At 33.9% G+C, this 24,326-nt stretch overlaps 1 protein-coding gene across 3 annotated transcripts in view; it reads left to right on the forward strand.

Annotated features, from left to right (window-relative positions):
- Positions 1-24,326, forward strand: part of CCDC88A (coiled-coil domain containing 88A) — a 112,080-nt gene that overhangs the window by 59,918 nt on the left and 27,836 nt on the right. For all 3 annotated transcript variants that reach the window (XM_061155416.1, XM_061155417.1, XM_061155418.1), the window contains exons 12-19: positions 415-559; positions 3,613-3,797; positions 9,087-9,224; positions 10,703-11,773; positions 13,043-13,170; positions 14,843-14,981; positions 18,314-18,478; positions 23,697-23,858. In XM_061155416.1, the coding sequence (XP_061011399.1) occupies positions 415-559; positions 3,613-3,797; positions 9,087-9,224; positions 10,703-11,773; positions 13,043-13,170; positions 14,843-14,981; positions 18,314-18,478; positions 23,697-23,858 (2,133 nt within the window). The remainder of the gene's footprint in view (positions 1-414; positions 560-3,612; positions 3,798-9,086; positions 9,225-10,702; positions 11,774-13,042; positions 13,171-14,842; positions 14,982-18,313; positions 18,479-23,696; positions 23,859-24,326) is intronic.

Below are 24,326 nucleotides of genomic sequence, written 5' to 3' on the forward strand. Positions count from 1 at the left end.
TTTATTACAAAGGGGTGTTATTTATTAATTTTTCTATTTCTTTTCAGAAAGCTCTAATAAGCTATTGTGTAAACATTTCTTTAGACTTTAGGAATACAACTATTTCCAAAATTTAGCATTGGATCAGAAGTCATTTGTTATGTGACTAGAACAATATAATGACTATGAAGAAGTGTTTTCAGTGTTCCCAAAAATCACTTTAAAAGGAGGTCAGACAGCTGATCAGTTTAATGACCAGCAGTAATAATTATAATTGATTATTATCAAGAGCTTCAAATTGTGAAAATTTTAAGGAACTCAAAATTTAACTCATACAGTTTCTGATAATTGAAAGTTATAAAGTAATATGATATTAGCTTGAAATTGTACTGTTTCTTAGCTTTCTTTTCTCTCCCTACTCTGCTAATAAAAAAGGAACGTGATATGGATAGAAAAAAGATTGAAGAATTAATGGAAGAAAATATGACTTTGGAAATGGCACAGAAGCAAAGTATGGACGAATCATTACATCTTGGCTGGGAACTGGAACAAATATCCAGAACTAGTGAACTTTCTGAAGGTATTTCTGATACTGTTTTATTTAAATGATTGAATGAATAAATGACATTGTATTTATGCTTACATTTCTGGATATTTTCTTACTGTTCTTTATTTTCCTTGACTGGAAATGTCTCAAAGGCCAGATATCTCCCTAGATAGGATTTCACAGAAGAATATTTTAATTTCCACAATCCTGGGTTCGATCCTTATCTCTGCGTGTCTTGCAGTTCAACTTTGAGTGCAGTAACACATTTGATCCATTGTTCAGGCACTATTTCATGTTAATATCCCAAGAAGCGGGGGTATCAGTTTACTCATGTATTTTGAGAGATATAACCATCTACTAAATAGAACAGAAAAGTCATATTTACTGGTCAACATGTTCTTTGACTGTAGACAAACCTAAGTAGGACATAAGAATGTAATGGGAATATTCTTTGGTGAATATGTAGCCAGAATAAAGCAACTTAAGGATCTTTATGGTTACTTTCATCCATATGTGTCATTGCCGTTTTAGGATTATACCTAAAATACCTAAAAATGTAGCTCAAGTCCACTTATACCTGGGAGGTAACAAAAGACCTCAGATAAAGATTTAACTTTTGGCTCTATGTCTCTGCCTCCACATTAACTTGTCCTCTTTATTAAAGGTGGACACACACATACAATGTGGCCTTTTGTGTTAAAACTTTGAGTTTGCTAATACTGATATACTTTATTGAAATTATACCTCAGTCACATTTATTTGAATTAGACTGGTTCCCTAATTCCTCAGTTACCCAGTATTTATATTATTATACCTGTTTTCTTCCTTCAGCAGATATTTATTAAGCACCTATCATGTGTGAAATATTGTATCAGGCTCTGAGAATATAGTGATAAGGTAGACATAAGCTCTAAAAGAGCTTACAGCCTGGTGCTTAAAAAATGGTAACTTCTGCAGATGACTTGTCATATTTATTACTATTAGGCTTTTGCTAATTTTACACTTGGGAACCTAATTCCAAGTTCTGGGACCTCATGTAAATTGACTTCATAGTAAGTGATGATATTCAGCCAATGAACTTGCCAAGAGGTGTTACATAAAACATTTGTGGAACTTTTTAATTGTATTCCATGTGAATTGAGTTACAAAGAAAACAATTCATATTTAAATGTTTTCTACTAGTTAAAATTACACTGTTAGGAGTTTTCTCAGCTGTTAGGTGGGGACAGTAACAGTAATAGTAAGGACTATCTGGTAGGGTTGTTGTGAGGGTTGATTTTGTTAATGAAGCTCTTTAGAACACCTTGTAAATAGCATTTGAGTGTTTTATTATTATTATTATTATATCAGTTGTTTTGCTGGAGTCATAGAATAGAATATTAGTGTAGTGTAGTTTTTTTTTTAACTATACAAGAACCTTTCTAGAAAATTTGTTGAGTGTGAAAAATACAAAGAAGGAAATCAAAGTCACTGATAATTTTTTGTGTTTTACGTTTCACAAAATTTGCTTCTAGAGTTTTTCTACACACACATTTATTTTATATATCATCATCAGTGTGTATATATAATCAGGGTTCCTTTATTTCATCCAAAATATAACACAGACATTCTTCCATGTTAAAAATGTGTGCTGTGCATCCTATTAAATTCATTGTAGGCTGGCTTGAAGTTTCTCTGAAGCACATAGTATTGAAAGTTTTATTAAGGCATATCATGTTTTGTAGCCTAATCTTGTTTAATTGAAATGAGTTTTATTTAAGAAGACATGGACAGCTAATAAAATTTATGAAGTCAGTGACTATCTATGATACCAGCTTTTAATAAAAGACTCAATGTGCTGACTAGAACAAAAACTTGAAATAAGAATTGAGGCTTTCTTAAAACCTAGGAGATATTTTACTCTACCTGATGTTTAAAAAAGAACGTATGACTTGTGGGGATACATGGTTTGTGTGTGTGTGTGTGTGTGTGTGTGTGTGTGTGTGTGTTGTTTGGTTTTTATGATGGAGGATTTCAAACATCCACAAAGTAGACAGACCTAGAAACGCCCTCCTGTATTTCTGTTCATTTCCTTTCCTGAAGTCTAGGATTTCAAAATAAATTCTAAGTGTCATATTTCATTTGTGAATCCTAATATTTTTATATCTTCAAAATATTTAGTGAGTCTGTTATACAGTTACTAGAAAATAATTATTTTTGGCTTACTGGAAAACATTTCCAGGAGTTGAAACTGAGTTTTCTTATTTTAAAAAATATAATTCCAAAAAAATAAAAAATATAGTTCCAAAAGTTGCTTAGAAAGATGATTTCCATTGGCAAAATGGACTGCATGTTGCTCCTCATACTTAATTAGCTAGATTCTTCATTTAGAGAAAGACTTTTTTGAAGTGACCTGTCTTGCCTTTCTCAGAATCAGATTAGGATTTTTTTCCCCTTCAGACTGTTTTTCTTTTTTAATCTTTGAAGGTGTGGCATAGAATATGCTTTATACTACTTATTTGAGTCACACAGTGACTCTGTTAGATACGCAGGGTAGTAGCTATGTTTTGTCCACGTAACCTAAGATTCATTGAGGTTAAAGTTGCTTTCTCATGGAATTAGGACTAAAAGTCTAGTCACTTCAGTTTAAATTTCGTACTTTTTTTCCCACTAGAATGCTTCTGGATATGTACACGTGTGTGTGTGCTAAGTCGCTTCAGTTGTGTCTGAGTCTTTGCCAACCTATGGACTGTAGCCAGGCTCCTCTGTTCATGGGATTCTCCAGGCAAGAATACTGGAGTGGGTTGCCATTTCCTTCTCCAGGGCATCTTCCCGACCCAGGGATTGAACCCTGATCTCCTGCGACTCCTGCATTGCAGGTGGATTCTTTACCACTGAGCCACCAGGAAAGCCCCCGCTTGTGAATGCATTAGAATTTAAAGATTTGCCTGTATTTTATCTCTCTTTTTTTATTGTGTCTATCTTGTGTAACTTCATTAATTTTTTATAAAGTTAAGGATCAGATGATTTAGTGTATTTACACTAAATATTTTAAATAGTGAAGAGTAAGCATAATCTTACCAGTGTCATATTTTTCAATATTATAGCACCACAGAAATCCTTGGGCCATGAGGTGAATGAATTGACATCAAGTAGATTGTTGAAGTTGGAGATGGAAAATCAGAGTTTGACAAAAACTGTAGAAGAGCTTCGGAGTACTGTGGATTCTGCTGAAGGCACCACCTCCAAAATCCTGAAAATTGAAAAAGAAAATCAAAGACTAAGTAAGAAGGTATAAAAATTAATGTTTAATATAATATAAAAAAAGGTATATGTAAAAGTATAAATAAATAGTGTTTAGATAGAACATTTATTTTCCAACTTTTTTGTACCCTCAGTATTATTTTAACTGATTATATAGATTTCAAACTTATATAAATAGAAGTGAATGCACTCTTAGACTCATTCAACTTCAACAGTTATTAACTTAACAACCAATCTTACTTCTGTCCTTGATACTGTCTGTACAACCACCAGATAATTTTGAAGTAAGTCCTAGACATGGTAATGTTTTACCAATAAATATCTCAGTATAAATCTCTAAAAAGTAAGGAATTTAAAAAAAGAACAGTGATGATATCACACTTAAAAAATTATAGTTTTTGATCAGCATTTCAGTTTCTGAAATCTATTATGATTTTTTAAAAAATATATATATATTTTTGAATATAAGTATATTCAAATATTTTTTGAATATAAATCCAAATAAGATTGGTATGTTCAATCAGTTGATGTGTCGCTTAAGTCTTTTTTAGTCTGTAGATTTACTCTTCTTTCCTAGTAGTTTTTCTGTTGAAGAAACTTCAAACAGGTAGTACATGTCTGGTTGTCTCTTTCTATGAATTTGTAGTCATGGAAAATCATTGGTTTAGATCCCTTAATTAATCAGAGGGTGCAAAATCCTGATATTATATCATCTGTTCTTAATTTGGAAGCTAGAGTGTTTCTGTAAGGAAAACCTTTAAAAAAAAAAAATACTGGGTTAAAAAAATAAACCACTGTTAGTTACTCTGAGGAACAACTCTTAGGGTGGGTAAAGTAGGATGAATGTTTGATTCTTGTCCTTTATTTACCAGTTTCCTAGTAATAAATTGGTTCTCTCATATCCTCCTGAGATAATTATTGAGTTTGTTGTGGTGTCATAATAAACTCACGGATTTTAAAGTATTTGAGTAAACTGTTTTTCTTACCCTCTCAACTCTTTTAAGCTGCTACCTGAATCCTTATGACATGACCTAAGCACTCCTGGAGAGCTTCCTTGCTTTCTGCTGTGACAGTGTTCTAGGTTCTGCTGAAACATTTCCTGCTTGAGACCTGGACACAGCCATTTCTCTAAAAAGCCCTTCTTTCTTTTAGTGGACATTCTTTCTTTTAGTGGACAGTGGTATTTAGAGGCCACAGTTTAGGGATTATGAAACCTGAATTTAAGCAGACTCTGAAAAGAAATAAAAAGCATACCTTATTTTATTGCATAGTACTTGATTGTACTTCACAGATGATTGCTGCTGCTGCTGCTGCTGTTTTTTTTTTTCAACTTGAAAGTTTGAGGCAACCCTGCTTCAAACAAGTCTCTCAGCACTGTTTTTCTAATAGCATTTGCTTACTTTGTGTCTCTGTGTCACGTTTTGGTGATTCTCACAATATTTCAAACTCTTTCATTGTTACTGTATTTGTTATGGTGACCTCTGTCAGTGATCTTTGATGTTTGTATTGTAATTGTGTTGGGGTGGCATAGACTGCACCCATATAAGATAGTGAACTTAATCAAGTGATGTGGTGTTCCAGCTTCTCCACACTGACTGGTGATTTCCCCACCTCTCAGCCTCTCCTTGTACCTCCCTGTCCCCTGAGACACTACCATATTGAAATTAGGCAACTAATAACCCTAGAGCGGCCTGTATGTGTCCAACTGAAAGGAAAAGCTGCACATCTGTCTCTCACACAATCAAGTCAAAGCTAGAAATGATTCAGAATAGTAAGGAAGGAGTGTTGAAAGCTGAGATAGACTAAAAGGTAGGTCTCCTACAAGTTAGCCAAGATGTGCATGCAAGGAAGTTCTTGAATTAAAAGTACTTTCAGTGAACTTTGATAAGAAAGTGAAAGAGCATTATTGCTGACATGGAGAAAGTCTTAGTGGTCTGGATAGAATACTTGCCAGCCACAACATTCCTTTAAGCCAAAGCCTAATCCAGAGCTGTGAAGGCTGAGAGGTGAGGAAGCTTCAGAGGAAAACTTTTAATCTTTTGGCGGTTGGTTTGTGAGGTTGAAGGAGAGATGTTTCAGTAACATAAAAGTACAACACGTACTAATGTGGAAGCTGTATTTAGTTTTCCACAAGATATAATTCACTAATTAATCTACACTAAACTAGATTTTTGGTGTAGACAAACAACCTTCTATTGGAACAGGAGTCCATCTAGGACTTCCATAGCTGAAAGAGTTTAATTAATGCCTAGGTTCGAAGCTTCAAAGGACAGGTTTCTTCCCTGGCGGTCCCAGTGGCTAAGACTCCACACTCCCAATGCAGGGGGCCTAGACTTGATCCCTGGTCAGGGAACTAGATCCCACATGTCACAACTAAAGATCCTCCATGCCACAACAATTTTTTTTTTTTTTTCCCAAGGACAGGCTGACTCTCTTGTTAGAGGCTAATGAAGCTGGTGACTTGAAGTCAGTGCTCATTTATAATTTCAAAAATCCTAGGGCTCTTAAGAATTCTGCTTAATCTGTTCTCTCTGTACTTATTTTCCTTGTACTCTCTTGATGGAACAACAAAGCCTGGATGGCAACATATCTGTTTACAGTGTGGTTTACTGACTATTCTAAGCCCATTTTTGAGATCTACTGCTCGAACAAAAATTTCTTTCAAAATATGACTGCTCATTGACAGTGCACCTGATCCCCAAGAGCTTTGTTAGAGACTTAGGATTGAGATTCATGTTGTTTCCATGCTTACTAACACAGTATCCATTCTGCAGCCCATAGATCAAAGACTTAAGTTGACTTTGAAGTCTTACTCTTTATTTTGTAAGGCTATAGCTGCCATCAAAAGTGATACCTCTGATGGATCTGGCAAAGTCAATTAAAAACCTTCTGGAAAGAACTTACCAGTCTGGATGCCATTAAGAACATTTGTGATTCATGGGAAGAAGTAAAAATAACGTTAACAGGGGTTTGGAAGAAGTTGATTCTACCCCTCATGGATGACTTAGAGGCTTCAGTGGAGGAAGTAATCGCAGATGTGGAGGAATTAGCAAGAGAACCAGAATTAGAAATGGAGCCTGAAGATGTGACTGATTTGTTGCAATCTCATGATACAGCTATAATGGATTAGGAGTTACTTCTTATGCATGAGTAAAGAAAGTTTCTTGAGACAGAGTCTGCTGTTGAAGATGTTGTGAAGTTGGTTGAAATATCAACAGAGGACTTAGAATATTACCTAAAGTTGATAAAACAGTGGCTGTGTTTAAGAGAAGTGACTCCAATTTTGAAAAAAAAAGTTTTTGTAGCCTTGCATGCTACAGAAAAATTGTTCATGAAAGGAAGGGTCAACTGACAGAGCAGACTTTATTGTTTTATTTTAAGAAATTACATAGCCATCCCAACCTTCCGCAGCCACTACCCTGATCAGTCAGCAGCCATCAGCATCTAGGCAAGACACTTCCCCAGCAAGATTAAAACTTGCTGAAGGCTCAGGTGATGGTTAACATTTTTAGCAGTAAAGTATTGTTTAATGAAGGTATGTACATTGTTTTTTAGACATAATGGTATGGCACACTTAATAGTCCACAGTGTGGGGTAAACATAGCTTTTAGAATATTCACTTCACTCATTTAATTGCGATACTTTATTGCAGTGGTCTGGATCCAAACTGGCAATATCTCTGAGATACTCTGTTTTACTGTTGTGAGACAGTTAGACCAAGTAATTTATTTGTGCATATCTTTGTGCCTACACAACCATATACACACAGTATACTTAAATAGAAATCGTATTATCAAGATGTTCATGATATTTTTACCATGAACACCCTCCATCATGTATACCCTTCAAAATGTGCTTTCACTTTTGTTTCCAGTGCTTGGTCACTGAAAAATATGCTGTAATAAATATTCTTCTACACGTGTCAGCTATGTCTAGTTTTTCCTCTGGATTCTCGGTTTCTAGTTTGGTTATGAAAATCTGCCTAGTTTTTAGACCAGTAGCTTTGAATAGGTAGGTATCCATCACAGTAACCCTCAGCACTTGTTAAGATACGGATTGCTGAGCCGCATGCCCCGAGTTCCTAATGTGGTAGGGCTGGGGTGGGATAAGAATTCTCATTTCCAAGAAGTTCCTAGGTGAGACTCATCTTGCTATTGTGGAACAATGCCATGAGAACCAGTGCCTTAGATAATGCAGATAGACACTTTGATTTTCTTGAAAGATTTTTTCTCTTTTAAAACATTATTTGCATCATCTTTAATTCATTAACCAAATAAGCATTTCACAATAAATATAGTGTTAAAATAGAAGTGGCCATTTAGAACTTGGAATGGTTTTATTTTTGTTGCCACTATAAATCTGGAATTTTGATTTTGAAATTAACTTTAAAGTCTAATTAGTAAATTAGTGAGTCCAGCAATTTTTGATTAATTCTTTGCATATCTTTTGTAAACTGAATGTTTCACTTGAATTCCATTAATACAGCAAATGAGCTTAATTAAATAAATACTTTCCATATATTTCAGTATTTAATGTGAGAACCAGATTAGTTATTAATAGCTTAAAGGTTCCTGATTGTGTAAACTTAATGTGAATTATTGAATAAGATTTGTGACTTTATGCTTTTGAGCTATTAATATTACTTCTTAGAGTTTCTTACTGTTGTTACAAGGATTTAGGTAATATTTAAATGTGAAGTGGAATATTTTATATGCCTAAATTTTTTTTTTTTTTTTTTTGGTTACCTGGTTTGAATATGTTATATAATAATGGGGATATCACTAGTTTGGCATATTTTGAAGTTGAATTTGCTTTTTCATACTTGTTAACCTCATACTTTGCTAGAGTTTTGCTCAAATCTTTTTTTCTCTAGTAGTCTCCTTTTTGTCTCTCTTTAATCCAAGTTCCTTCTAGACTCCTCATTTTCTCATCTTTTCCTTCTTGTGCACTAAATTCCGTGCCGAGTTAAATTTTCATTTCACAAATCCATTCAAGCCAAGAGAGTTTTTTCCAGTAAGTTTTGTGTATTCTTCATGTGGCATGTGTGTAGTATGCAGATGTGTTTATGTTTAGAAGTGGAAATTTGCCTTCAAAGATGCAGAGGACAAGAAAGATAATCATGTCTGTGTATTTTAGATAGCTGCTAAAAGTACCTTGAAATACTATGAATGAATTTTTCTATGAAATTCTTAAATTGCACTATTTGAGTATTAAAACTGTCTTCTACCCTTTATTCAGTGATTAGTTTTTGTTTTTACATGCTTCCACTATTTTGAAATACTAATGATATATTGTTTTGTAATTTCATTTTCACCAGGTTGAAATCCTTGAAAATGAGATTATTCAAGAAAAGCAAAGTCTTCAGAATTGTCAGAATTTAAGCAAGGATCTAATGAAGGAAAAAGCTCAGCTTGAAAAAACAATTGAAACACTTCGAGAAAATTCAGAGAGACAGGTTCATAAATTTTTTTATTAAGCAACATATCTTAAAACTTATTAACAAAAGTTATTTTAAAGTTTGTGCAAGTAAAATCTTCAATAACATTAAATGAAATATTTTAGAAATTTTTAGATTTTAAAATAACTATAGTTTTACTTCATTTTCTATCCCATGCATTTTTGAAAAGTTGAAGAGAAAACTTAGAATTGTTTTAATTGACAGTGTGCCTAATAATTATCAGATATAAAATTTTGTGGTACCTGTGCATGAATTGCTTTTCAAGTGTCAGTGGAATGAGACGGCAGATACTGAAGGCCCCGAATGAAATTGGGATGAAGTGCAGCTCTACTCTGATCCCACTGAAGTGGTGGCAGCAACTGTTCTGTATATTTTCATACTTACTCTCAAGTTTTATTGGTGATTCACATGTTATGCTTGAAGAAACGGAGAATCAAATAGATTAAATAACTGGCTGTTTTAAAATTTCTAATTTTTAGAAGTAAAATGATTTGTATTATCGAGTTATAGTCCTCAAAGTTAAAGTGTTAGTTGCTCAGTCATGTCCAACTCTTTGTGACCCCGTAGACTGTAGCCTGCCAGGTTCCTCCGTCCATGGGATTTTCCAGGCAAGAATATATGGAGTAGGTTGCCATTTACCTCTCCAGGGGATCTTCCTGACCCAGGGATTGAATCATGTCTCCTGCATTGCAGGGGAGACTCTTTACCATCTGAACCACCAGGGTTAGTCCTTAGGTCACCTGTAGAAACGCGCATTTCCATAGAACTATGGAACAAAAATTCTAGAGCTAAGCATGAATCTCTGTTTTTACAAGTTTCTCAGGGAATTGATTGTTTAACACACTGAATTTTAAGAACCATTACCATCATAGTAGACCATACTATAAATTGGATGTTTTCGTTTTTAAATGTACCAGAGATATTATTATTTAGATGTTTCCAGATTAGAATTCTTTTAGGAAATGAATACTCACAAATACACACATACCCATACATACATACACACACATGCACACACACACACACATACACATATCTACGCATATAATAGAGCAAATACTGTATTCACTGAGGTCTTCCTGTATATATGCATTGTGAAATTTTTTGAATGAATGTAAAAGCATGTATCTTCAAGAAGATATGTGTATACATTTCATCTAGACTCATATTTGAATTTGAAACATATCACCAGTATATAATCTGAAGATTATCATTTTGGTTAATATTCATCTCTCTTAACCATTCCTGTACATTTCGGACTCCCTAAAAATATGAAATTTAAAGATCTGGCAGTACATGTACATGGTGATCTTTCAGTAAATATTTGTCAGAATTAAAATAGACAATTTTAGCACCTTTTTATGATCTGATTTCCCTGCTAATTTTTGGAGGAGGAAAACTATGTAATTTTAAAATATTTAGTTCGTGTTCCATTAAGTTTTAAATTTTCTCCTTTTTTTTTTTAACTAAATTAGATTAAAATATTAGAACAGGAAAATGAACATCTGAATCAAACCGTGTCCTCCTTAAGACAGCGCTCCCAGATAAGTGCTGAAGCAAGGGTGAAAGACATTGAAAAAGAAAACAAAATTCTCCATGAATCTATCAAAGAAACAAGTAGCAAGCTAAGCAAGATTGAATTTGAAAAAAGGCAAATCAGAAAAGAATTGGAACATTATAAAGAAAAAGGAGAAAGAGCGGAAGAACTTGAAAATGAGTTGCATCATCTTGAGAAAGAAAATGAATTGTTACAGAAAAAGATAACCAATTTAAAAATTACTTGTGAAAAAATTGAGGCCTTAGAACAAGAAAATTCAGAGCTAGAAAGAGAAAATAGGAAGTTTAAAAAAACATTGGATAGCTTTAAAAACCTCACTTTTCAGTTAGAATCCCTGGAAAAAGAGAATTCCCAGCTTGATGAGGAAAACTTAGAACTTCGAAGGAGTGTGGAATCTTTGAAGTGTGCAAGCATGAAGATGGCTCAGCTACAACTAGAGAATAAAGAACTGGAAAGTGAAAAAGAACAACTTAAGAAAGGTTTAGAGCTCATGAAAGCATCTTTCAAGAAAACAGAACGCTTAGAAGTTAGTTATCAGGGTTTAGATACAGAAAATCAAAGGCTACAGAAAGCTCTCGAAAACAGCAATAAAAAAATCCAACAATTGGAAAGTGAACTACAGGACTTAGAGATGGAAAATCAAACATTGCAGAAAAACCTAGAAGAGTTAAAAATATCTAGCAAAAGACTAGAACAGCTGGAAAAAGAAAATAAATCATTAGAGCAGGAGACTTCTCAACTGGAAAAGGATAAAAAACAACTGGAGAAGGAAAATAAGAGACTCCGGCAACAAGCAGAAATAAAAGATACCACATTAGAAGAAAATAATGTTAAAATTGGAAATTTGGAAAAAGAAAACAAAACCCTTTTCAAAGAGATTGGTATTTATAAAGAATCCTGCATTCGTCTGAAAGAATTAGAGAAAGAAAATAAAGAGCTTGTGAAAAGAGCAACTATTGATATAAAAACTTTGGTTACATTACGAGAAGTAAGTATAGTTACTTAAATTTCACACAAATTTTTAAATTTTTTTAACTTAGAACTTCTTTAAGCTTTATTATGGTAATTTGTATCATCTATGGTTCAAAGTAAAAATTTAGAATTAAAAAGTTTTCGACTTCTGTTAAACTAAGAAGTGAGTGCAAATTGTATTTTTTAAGAAATTATAGTAAAAGTTATCCATGTAGTATCTGACTTATTTCTTATAATTTTACACTTTTGTTTCAAAGTAATATTAAAATATATGATCAAAACTTACTGAATATGATGATTACTAGTTACTGAATACTAGCTATGTGCCAAATACTAGATAATTTTTACAACCAATCCTTTATTTCTGTTACCTCCATTAGATTAGAAAACTGAGATTCAGAGACATTAAGTAACTTATTTAAGAACAAAATGGTAGATTTGGATTTCTGGATTCAAATCTAGATCTTTCAGATTCCAAAGTCCCTTCAATTTTGACTGAAAGAATATAAGCAAGAGAATGCAAATCATGTCAACACCAAACAATTGGTAGTTGGCTGGATGTGTGTATCATGAAGAATTCTAAAATTTATAGGAGTAGATTGGCAATAAATGGTTGGTGTAGCTCAGAAGAGAACAAATAGTGTTTATTTGCTATCCCTATGCTCTACTATATATGATAACCTTTTAAGTTCAATTAAAAAAAACAGCATTCTGGCAGATGCTTGCACTGGGAAATCTGCCTTTCTGCTAAAGAGACATTGAAAAGGGATCATTATTATCCTTTTTCTTTTTTCTTTCTGTTGTTCTACAGTCTTACACACATGAATGATAGGTTCCTGGTCCCTTCATCTCTAAGAATTCCCCCTAGTTATTCAGATCAGTGTCTTAGGCCTCTTCCACTGGGAGAGGGGTGCTTGTGATGGGAGAAGGGTGTTGTATCCAACATGAAAGAAATATGCACTAAAGTTCTAGTTCAGTATGAAAAGTTAATGGATATGTTTTGTTTCCCCCACACTTTTCAAACCTAAGGTGTGTAATCACAAGTACGATTTTCTCCTTTTAGTTTTTAACATTAAAAAGTTTAAAAGTATTAGCAAAATAGAAGAAGGAAAACATTACTCTTTGAACCGGGTTATAATTTTTTTGCTTAACTTTTTTTATTGATAAAACGTTCAGCAACAGCCTGTCTTTACTGGTTTAAATTATGTGTATTAAATATGGCTGAATTTCTTTGATGTTTATGTTCACAACACTTATGTGAGTTTTGCATTACTTTTAAAATAAGGATTTGGTGAGTGAAAAATTGAAGACTCAACAAATGAATAATGATCTTGAAAAATTAACTCATGAGCTTGAGAAGATAGGGTTAAATAAAGAGCGACTCTTACATGATGAGCAAAGTACTGATGACCGGTGAGTATTAAGTCTATCTGAGAAACAGTGGAAATCATGTATTTTGCTCAAGCATTAATTTTGAGACTGCGGAGCAATTAAGGCAGAAAAATAATGTAGAAAATTAGGACTTAACAAACAGAATAAAAAATTAACTTATATACACTTTAATTTGAAAATATTCAGTACGGGCTTGAAGAGAATTTCTATTCTCCCATGGTAAATACAGTCTATGAGTTAATTAGATTTTCAAGTAGTCTGCTGTTCAGCATTCAGTTGGCCACCTGATTCCAGCTGGAATAGAAGTGTGTATTGTTAAGAATATTGTTATACACTAGATTTTATTTCATTAGAATTTTTGTAATTATATAATTTGAATTTTGTTGCCTATCCATCATTACTGTTCTAGTAAGTATTTATATTTTATAATAAATAAATATATGTGGGAAAAATTAATGCAGACTGTATTTATTGGCAAGAATTTATTCTTACCATTGTGGAATATATAGTCTAATTGTGGAATTGAATGTATCAATGTAGCAAAGTGAATTTAATGGTAGAGCTGAAAACAGTGCTATGTAATCATTCTTGTCTTTCTCTTTTCAACAGTTCTTTGTCCTGTGCCTTCTCTTTCAATATAGTTTCCTAGAGTTAGGTTCTTAGGCCTCTTATCCATTCCACGAGCATTCTATCCATCATCTCAGCTGGATTTATTCCCTGCTTACTGATCATCTCTACCTGGACAGTCAAAACTCAGGCATCACAAATTTAATACATCCAGAGTCATACATATTACATGCTTTAAAATCATTCATTGATTGAAGGCAATATCAAAGTGAGATTTTTTTTCTTTTGTCAATGAACTTAAAATCTATTTGGGCAGAAAATACATGCACACAAATTAATTACAATAAGAGGCAGAGTATGATAGAATTTCTCATATTCATACTAAAAGTTTTTATTTGGTTTAGTCATCGAGGTTCTCAGGTGTAAGAAATAGATTAATCTGTAATTCCTAGTCTGTGGTTCCCTCTCAGAGTATGTTCATGGATGTCCTTTTTATAAAGAAAAAAATCTTTAAAATATAAATATTCATGAACCCATCAATCAGAAAGATAACTATAATATTAACACTCAAGCCTATCTGCCCCTTCCTGTTCTATTACCAGTATCTTGGCTCTTTACCATGTTGTCCCCCCTCTAAATACTAAATATTTTTAATATTCTGAAAGTTCTCCATGCCCTGAAGGTAGTTTTCAGGGTGCTTTAAGTCTTAACTATTCATATGTACTTGTGTAAATATACTATATATTAATATCATAGACAAATGCTTAATAATGTGATTAATCCATCCAGTTACTCTTCCTGTAGATTCTATTCTTATGAAACTAAAAGAAATATTTTGAGACTAAGATCTTCCAAATACCTTTTTTTAGCATTAATTTTTGCTTTTGACAGCCTAGACTATAATCTGGAGCTGTTTACTCAGGGCTTTTTTGTTGTTTTCTCATTACCAGGCATAGTTAAAAAGGGAGAGTAGGCAGGAAGAACAGAATAATTTAATTTGCTTCTTTTTTAAAAAGACTATTTTATAAGGCTTATTTATGTATCAGTATCTAATCATAAATTATCTTTAAAAATAATTTTCTGACCTCCAGTAATGAACTATATTCTTTTTATACTTGGATAATAGATATAAACTTTTGGAATCAAAATTAGAATCCACTCTAAAGAAGTCCCTTGAAATAAAAGAAGAAAAAATTGCTGCTTTAGAAGCTCGACTAGAAGAGTCCACAAATTACAACCAGCAGTTGCGCCAAGAACTAAAAACAGTAAGTGATTTTGTTGGAAAGAATTTTGATTGTCAACTTTTTCTCTGTTTTGCACTGCTCAGCTTGTGGGATCTTAGTTCACTGACCAGGGATTGAACCTGGGACCCAGCAGTGAAAGCACCGAGTCCTAACCACTGTACTGCCAGGGAATTCCCTGTCAGATGTTTGGACAGAAAAGTATAAAGTAGAAAATGAAACATAAAATTTTATTACTGTTTTGTCTATTTCTTTTTCTTAAACTTGAGATTATTCTTAAACAGATCTTTGTTATGTAGTTTGTAACAAACTATTTTGTCTATACACTATAATTTATTCAATCTTATTTTGTGTATCAATGTCCCTCAATATGTACGAAGACACATATTGGAATTGTGAGAGTGGAATGGGGAAGAGGCAGACTTATTTCATTGGGAAAAGCTCTCAATGTGATTTTGACACTTCACTGTCACTCTTTTCCTATTGAGAATCCAGGTAAAAGTTTGATTAAAAAAAAAATATGGGTGTGAGGATAGCAAGTAGAGGGAAGCAGTATGTGTGATATAAGAGAGCCCTTGATCTAAAAAATTTGAGGTCTTTTCTAAATATTTTTATTGTGTTACTTGGAATTATTCTGTGAAATATGTGAGGTAGGGACTACTGTCTGTTTTCCCTATGTGAATGAATGAAATTGAAATGACTTGTCCATCCTATAGGGTTAGTGTTTGGTAGATTAGTAGAATCATGTTCTGCATTTTACTCCCTTTTATTAGCTCTGTAGTCATACCTGGAGTGGTTTTACAGTCAACCAAACATTCAGGCTGACAAGCTTATTATAGGCCACTGAACTGTTCAGTTCAGAGCACTATAGGAAGTATAAGCTGATAGTAGGGCACAATCTGGTGTCCTTCTTCACTATTTGTCTGAGAGTCATCTTCTCACTAGATGATAGTTCAGATGCAAGAAGACAAGATTCACATTGGGTATGTGTGCAAGTTGCTCTGGCTTTGGGACATCATGCTTAATACCAGTCATCATCTCTTGCAACATCTCCAAATGCATGGATTTAAGATCTTCACAGTCTTAAGATTTAAGAGTTCCTACACTCAGAGAAGTCCAAAGATGTAGCTTCTTATTAGGTATTTATAGTTCTTGTAGTACAAATACAATTTACCAATCAGAAGTCATTTTTCTTGACTGGTAACATGGAACATTGTAGTTTTATCAGGTTTCCAGAGAAAGTTACCCAAAGATTAATTTCTCATACAGGAGAGGAAAAGGACTGGTTCCTCATTTGCCCATACCATCATTGCTGGTGTTTTTCTCAGACATTAACACAGAACGTTTTTTGTTACAGGAGAAATTTTAGAACTTTGTTTAGTCAGCATAAAGTGTTGTCCAAAAAAATAAAGTAAAACTTGTTACCACATTTGATTAATCATCTTTCTTTTTCTGAATTTTTGCCCTTTATGCAGTATCACTATATTGCAAATAAAGTCAATTTCATGAAGCTACTAAGCCAGAAAATAATGGGTTTGAGCATGGGTTGGTATATGATGTGTTTCAAGTCTAAAAGTTAGAGATTGTCTTCCACTTTCAGCCATTTGGAAGTGCAAGATTTCCAAATTATTATTACTGGACTAGTTTTCTGCCATAAACATGCATTCAACTAAAATTATGCTGTTCTAGTTTTTAATATATGATTGATTAATTATACCGTTCTAGTTTTTTCCTAGTTAAAATAGACTATGAAAGCTAAATATGAGTAATAAGTATAAAGTAACCACTAAAATAGTATGACAAAGAAATAAAACTAAAATGCCAGCAAAGGAGATTACCTAGAATAAAAAAATCCAAACAAAGGCAGAAAAAGAAAAAAGAGAGAACAAACTACAGATTGGACAAATGGAAAATAAATAGCAACATAGCAATTTTAAACCAAACCATGTCAGTCATCACATTAAATGTAAATGGCCTGCACATCCCAATTAAAAGACATTTAATTTATTTAAATTAATAAATTAGATAAGAAGGCAACACCCACCTGTACACTGCCTCTGAAAAACCCTGATGGAAAATGTCATTTTCAATATGAACATAAATTAACTATTTTCATTAATGATATATACAGTAAAGGACCATTTTTGAAACTTACCGAACAGTGGACTGAAAATGAGAAGTTCTGAGTTTTATTCTCATGTCCCCTTCTTAATAATGACATATGTCCATAGCTCTTACAAGCCTTGAAAAAAGAGCCTGTGAGAAATTAATATAAAATAGACTGGAAATTATGTTATCCATCTGTATTATTTAGGGTGTCAGAAAGTGTTTTTTTTTAAAGTGGAAAATCAGGATCTCAGAACATCTGTTTGATCATTTGCCAAGATTTAAGTGACACTCTATCTTGGCATCTTTATTTTCTATAATCTCACATCATTGTCTAACTCCATAGTAACAGCAAAGTTTGAGCCATAAAGCTTTCTTGAGGTTGCATTAGACATTGAATTATTTTAAAGATCTGTATCCTTGTCATATGGAAAGTTTGGGTTTAAGTTAGAAATTTATGATAATCATTTCCTAGGAAAAACTAGTAATTCAGTATAACAATAATTTAAATTGAAGAGAGCAATTTAGTTAATCATTAATTTTGGATGATGACCAAATTGTTAGTTTTGAGTTTGCTCTGTTAAAGTAGGATTTGGTTATAATCATACCAGAAAGCCCTGGATAAGATACATCCTTGGATTGCTTACTCCTTATAAATTGAATAATAGTAATTTTATGTGGGTCAGTATCTGTATAAAGAAGTCATTTATTTAGTAACAGGTCATTCTGGGCAACATAATCCTTTTTAAAAGACCATACATAAATAGATACTTCCTGAGCTTCAGTTATTCTTTTTAAGGGGAATTAATACATGTGTCAAGTTTTTGTTCTTGACATGGGGGTCTCTGAAATCTCTAAACCAATTATAAATAGCTCTAAAAACAATTGTTAGTACTTAACAACAAGTCTGTATTCATCTATTATTCTTCAGTGATATTTTCATCATAAGCAACAGGATCTGAAATTACAAAATAATCGCAACATGACACTTATGCAGGGTATATTAATATTTCTAGAGGAAAACATTTGCACTTTACAATGCATAAATTGTGATCATGATGATAATGGTAATTGTATATATTATTATATTTTTAAATAAACTGTCTCTCACATTCACCAGGCTGTTGTGGAGTTTAATTGTGATAAATATAATCTTGGTGATATGTTTTCTCCCTTTTTAAATAAATGAAAACAATATTATAAACCAACTATACTTCAATTTTAAAAGATATTTTAAAATAAAATTTTAGGTGAAAAAGAATTATGAGGCTCTCAAACAGAGACAGGATGAGGAAAGAATGGTTCAGAGCTCTCCTCCAGCTGCTGGTGAAGACAACAAATGGGAGCGAGAAAGTCAAGAAACAACTAGAGAGCTTCTGAAAGTTAAAGACAGATTAATTGAAGTTGAAAGGAATGTAAGTATTTTAGAAGGAATAAAGTTTTTTAGAAGTAAAGGATCACTGAATATACAACACTAATATATAAAACTAATCTGGTTTTGTAGTTTTGTTCATTTTATACTTTCTTGATCAGTTTGTTTTATAGTATTAAGACAAGAACAATTTAATATTCTTTTCTTCGTCATTGTCATGTAAGCCCATCAGCAAGCTTTGTCAACTCTGTCATGTAAATAGAATGCAAACTCATGTATTTCTCTGTCTCTGGTGCTAACACTGTAGCTTAAGTTACCCTTATGCCTCATCTGGACTGTTAGAAGTGTCATCCTAACCGGCCTGCCCCTTTCACTTCTCACCCAAACTGCCCCATTCTCAGTGTAGTAACCTAGAGTTCTTTTAATAATTTGTGACCTAGAGTTCTTTTAATAATTTGTGAGGTTTTTTATTTATTTATTTTTGGCTGCACTGGATCTTTGTTGCTGCTCATGGACTTTCTCTAGTTGCAGAGTGGGAGCTGCTTTCTAGATGCGGTATGTGGGCTTCTCACTGCAGTGGCGTCTCTTGTGGAGCATGGGCTCCAGGGCCTGCAGTCTTCAGTAGTTGCTGCACGTGGCCTTAGTAGCTGCAGCTCTTGGACTTAGTTGCCCCATGGCGTGTGGGAACTTCCCAAACCAGGGATCAAACCAGTGTCCCCTGTGCTGCAAGGTGGACTTTTAACCACTGGACCACCAAGGGAACCCTAGAGTTATTTTTAAAACATAATCCAGGTCATGTCATTTTCCTGCTTAAAATCTTCAGTGGTTTCCCATTTTGTTAATAATGAAATCCCTGGTGACTCAGAGGTAAAGAATAGGCCTGCAGTGCAGGAGACCCGGGTTCAATCCCTGGGTCGGGAAGATCCCCTGGGGAAGGGAATGACTACCAACTCCATGGGCAGAGGAGCCTGGCAGGCTACATACAGTCCATGGGATCGCGAAGTTGGACACAAATGAACTAACACTTTCTCTTTCACTTCCATACTTTTTACTGTATCCATAAGATCCTATTTGACATTGCCCTGCCTGTATCTCTGGCCTTATACCATATTAGTCTTCTACCTACCTTGTTTATTAATCTGAGGATAATATTAGTATCTGTTAATATGTGGAAAACAGAACAGTGACTGGCACTTAATAAGCAAATTAATTCTAGTCATATTGACGTTTTCTGTTTATTCCTCTTTCAGGGCCTTTCTGTTTGCTTGCCCTAGCTGGAACACGTGACAGGCTTCTGTCAACCTTCAGGTCTCACATCACATGTCATCTATAGGGGGTTTTTCCTGACCCCTTCTCCACTGAAGCACTTGTCCCCAACCTAAAACCATTTACTTTCACACCACTGCCTTGCTTAGTTTCTTCATGGAACTTTTTACCAGTTAATTTTTTTAATTCATTGATTTATTATTTGACTACTATAAAAAAAGCTCCCTGAAAGCAGGTAACTTGTCTTTCTTTTACATCACTGTGCCTTCTCTGTGTAAAACAATGCTTGGTAGATAGCAGATTCTTAATAAATATGCACTGAGTGAGTTTTATTAAATATTTACTGTAAAAAATAATTCAGCAACCATTTATTTTTCAAAGATGAGTGAGCCTAAAGAACTTAATGTGCTAACAAGTAAAAGAGTTGTGGTTCAGTTCAGTTCAGTTACTCAGTTGTGTCCGACTCTTCACGACCCCATGGCCCACAGCACGCCGGGCCTCCCTGTCCATCACCAACTCCCAGTTTACTCAAACTCATGTCCATGGAGTCGGTGATACCATCCAACCATCTCATCCTCTGTCATCCCCTTCTCCTCCTGCCTTCTATCTTTCCCAGCATCATGGTCTTTTCCAATGAGTCAGCTCTTCACATCAGGTGGCCAAAGATTGGAGTTTCAGCTTCAACATCAGTCCTTCCACTGAACACTCAGGACTGATCTCCTTTAGGATGGACTGGTTGGATCTCCTTGCAGTCCAAGGGACTCTCAAGAGTCTTCTCCAACACCACAGTTCAAAAGCTTCAATTCTTCTGCACTCAGCTTGCTTTATAGCCCAACTCTCACATCCATACATAACTACTGGAAAAACCATAGCCTTGACGAGATGGACCTTTGTGGACAAAGTAATGTCTCTGCTTTTTAATATGCTGTCTATGTTGGTCATAACTTTCCTTCCAAGGAGTAAGCGTCTTTTAATTTCATGGCTGCAGTCACCATCTGCAGTGATTTTGGAGAAAGAAAGAAAGTCTTCCACTGTTTCCCTGTCTATTTGCCATGAAGTGGTGGGACCAGATGCCGTGATTTTAGTTGTCTGAATGTTGAGCTTTAAGCCAACTTTGGTTTTATTGTTTTCTAATTTGTTTATTGAAAACTAAGCCATGAAGACAGAAGTTAATCTCTTACACTACTGATTTCTACTTTTTCATCCAAAAATAGTCACTGAAAACTGTTTTATATTTCCAGAAAAATGTTTGTGAGGTATCTGTTTATATAGTTTTATTTCTTTTACATATTTACATTTTTGAGACCTTATTTCCATTTTTCAATTATTTTATCTTAGATCTATTTTAGCACATATGGAGCTATATCATTTTATTTGATGACCACATACTATTCCATTGTGTATGTATTACCATAATTTATTTAAATAAGTTCCACATCAGTGGACATTTAAGTTATTTTTCAGATTTTGCTGCCATGAAAATCCATGTTATAACATGTTTCTGCATCCTGATTTTCTTCTATTGTGTCCAACTCTTTGCGACCCTGTGGACCGTATCCTGCCGAATACTGGAGTGGGTTGTCATTTCCTCCTTCAGGGGAATCCCTTGCTGATCCAGGGATTGAATCCGCATCTCTTAAGTCTCCTACATTGGCAGGCAGGTTCTTTACCACTGGCTCCACCTGGAAAGCCCTAACGTGTTCTGCATGCTAAGTTGCTTCAGCTGAGTCTGACTTTGCGACCCTATGGACTACAGCCCTCCAGGCTTCTCTGTCTGTTGGATTCTCCAGGCAAGAATACTGGAGGGGGTTGCCATTCCCTCCAGAGGATCTTCTGGACCAAGGGATCAAACCCGAGTCTCTTAATATATCTCTTACATTGGCAGGCTGGTTCTTTACCACTGCCACCACCTTGGAAACCCTAACTTTTTTGGATCCACAGCATGTGAGGTCTTAGTTCCCCAACCAGGGATCGAACATGCACCCCCTACATTGGGCTGGCAGAGGCTTAACCACTGGACCACCAGGGAAGTTCCTAGGGTAGTAAATTGCTGACAGTAGAACTGATAGGCCAAAGAGCATATATATAGAGATATTTCTGTGTGTGTATTTAATTTTAATTGATACTGTTGTAAAAGCTTTTCAAAAAAGTGAATTTTCAGTTCCACTAATAGAATATCTGTTATTCCAGATTGACATTGGGTATTACCAACCTTGTAATTTCTATTTAAGTGATAGGAGAAAATATTTTAATTTGTGTGTTTTAAATTATTAGTGAGCTATTTTATGTCTTTTTAATGTATTTTTCAGCTACATATGAAAATTCATGTTTCATTATTTAGTCATATATATTTATATATCAATCACCTGGATTAAAAATTACATTTCAGAAAACTTGGTGTGTGATATTCTATAAGATGAATCTTTTTTCCCCACTTACTTCATCTATAAATTTCCATTGGGGAGAAATTACCTGGTTGACATATTTCACTCATTTAGATAATGGGTTTATAAAGATGGCTACCCTGTATTAGACTGGTAATTTTTGCTCATTTGCTAGTACATGTGTTTGTTAACTTCATCCTTTTCTTGTTCTGAGATACCTTATCTACTCTCAGTTATCTCTTCTATTCATTATAGACTGTAGGAGTTTTTCTTATTAAGGATACCCAGACTCATTAGAGCTTGTACATTTTGGTTTCTGAAGAGCTGAACTGTAATAGTATAAGTGAATATACGTATATGTCTCACATATATAAGTGGAAAATGGTGCACCTTTTTGTTATATCAGAATGGTATATAAATATATTAGTATTCCATATTATTTTTCTAGTGTGAATTTTTTTTACCCTTTGTGATCAGATGAACAAAAGAGAAGTACAATGTCAACATTCATTTTAAAGCATTTTTCTTTCTCACCTTTGGTTTTATAGTATAATATCAGTTAAATCATGATTTAACTTTTATACTGTGACATGTAGTATATATAACTTGAAAGCCTATAAAGTGAACGTTGTCATTGTCCACTAATATAAAATAATGATAAAGATGATCTGTTGTAATTCAGTTGTGACCTTTTTTGCATGTTGCAATTATATATAAATTCTGGCCTTGTATATTAAAGTTTTATTTTGATTTTCTAGAGGATTCTTTATACTTTTTTTTCCTTTGTACTTTTTGATGCTCATTTTTAAATGAGTTTTTACTTAGAAATAACCCTGAAAATATAATATTTATAACAAACATCACATTTTAAATATAATGATTTGCATGGTAATTCAACCATTTAATTATAAAATTGAAATATGATCCTATATATTAGAAAGATTGAAAATAGTATGTTTTATTTGGATTCATTCCAGAAGTCATATAGCTAAAACAGTTGTGGTAAATGTGCTATACCATGAAAAAAAAAAAAAAAAAAACTGGAGAAAAATATGTAACATCTGTTAGGTCTATTATATACTAAATTTTTTTTAAACAGATGGTTAAGATTGTTCCTGCCTCTCTTCTAAATAATTGTGTTTATAAAATACTTAATTTTGCTGCTACCCCAGGGACCACTACATATATGTTTACGTGTATATGGGTATTTGCCTCTGCGGAATTAGAAAAAGGTACACTGTCTCTTGGCTAGACACAGCCCTGTGTGCTCTGGGCACTTTTGAATAGCATGAAAATCACAGAACCGACAATTTCATTCTAGTTTTTTGTGTTAATAAATACATTTATAATGGAATATGGTGTTCTTTGGACATTATAAAACAGGCAGAACACAGACACAATAGTATTAAGGTTTTAGTATTGCTTTCTTTCCTAGATTAAGTATCTTTTTACAATTTGGGTTACAGGGGAAATGTTTTGTCTTTTTCTCCTTTAAGGTTGTTGAGATTTTTTGGATTATCATGGTAATGAACTCGTATAACATTCTAGTATCTGTTAAACAGAAACATGTTTGATGCTGCTTTTATTTTAATATGTGTTTTCTTTATTCAGAACGCTACACTGCAAGCGGAGAAGCAAGCACTGAAAACGCAGCTGAAGCAGCTTGAGACACAGAACAGCAACCTGCAGGCGCAGATTCTCGCCCTCCAGAGGCAGACGGTGGCGCTGCAGGAGCAGAACAGCACCCTGCAGACGCAGAACGCCAAGCTGCAGGTGGGGGCGTGGTGCTGGGGTATGCGCAGCACAGCTCCTCAATTACGCTTTAAATAAGGATGACAGACATAAATGACAGTTTCTTAGTGAATGGAATTTAACAATTAGTTGAAGATAAAGTATTTTTATATAGTACTATGCCAAATTTTTGGATATCAGCATTTTTAAAATGTCAGAGTGTCTAAACTAAGTAATAAATTTACTCATTAAATAAAAAGAATTTTATTTACATTGACTTTATGGCCTTTCACCCATTTCAACAAGTTAATTATAATTAATCAGGTAGAAACCCTTGTTTTAAAGTATTATTGCAACATATCAGTTAGGTTATTGGAAAATAACAGCATGAGAATTTTGTCTTTAGACTTACCTTAATTCAGAGGATCCATCTTGAAATTAATACTAGCATTGTCTTTTCAAATAGAGCAGTCAGGTGGGGGAAAGTACAACTCTCTGAAATCTCTTAAA

Source organism: Dama dama, chromosome 11, assembly GCF_033118175.1.
Source record: "Dama dama isolate Ldn47 chromosome 11, ASM3311817v1, whole genome shotgun sequence".
In the NCBI taxonomy this organism is placed as follows: domain Eukaryota; kingdom Metazoa; phylum Chordata; class Mammalia; order Artiodactyla; family Cervidae; genus Dama; species Dama dama.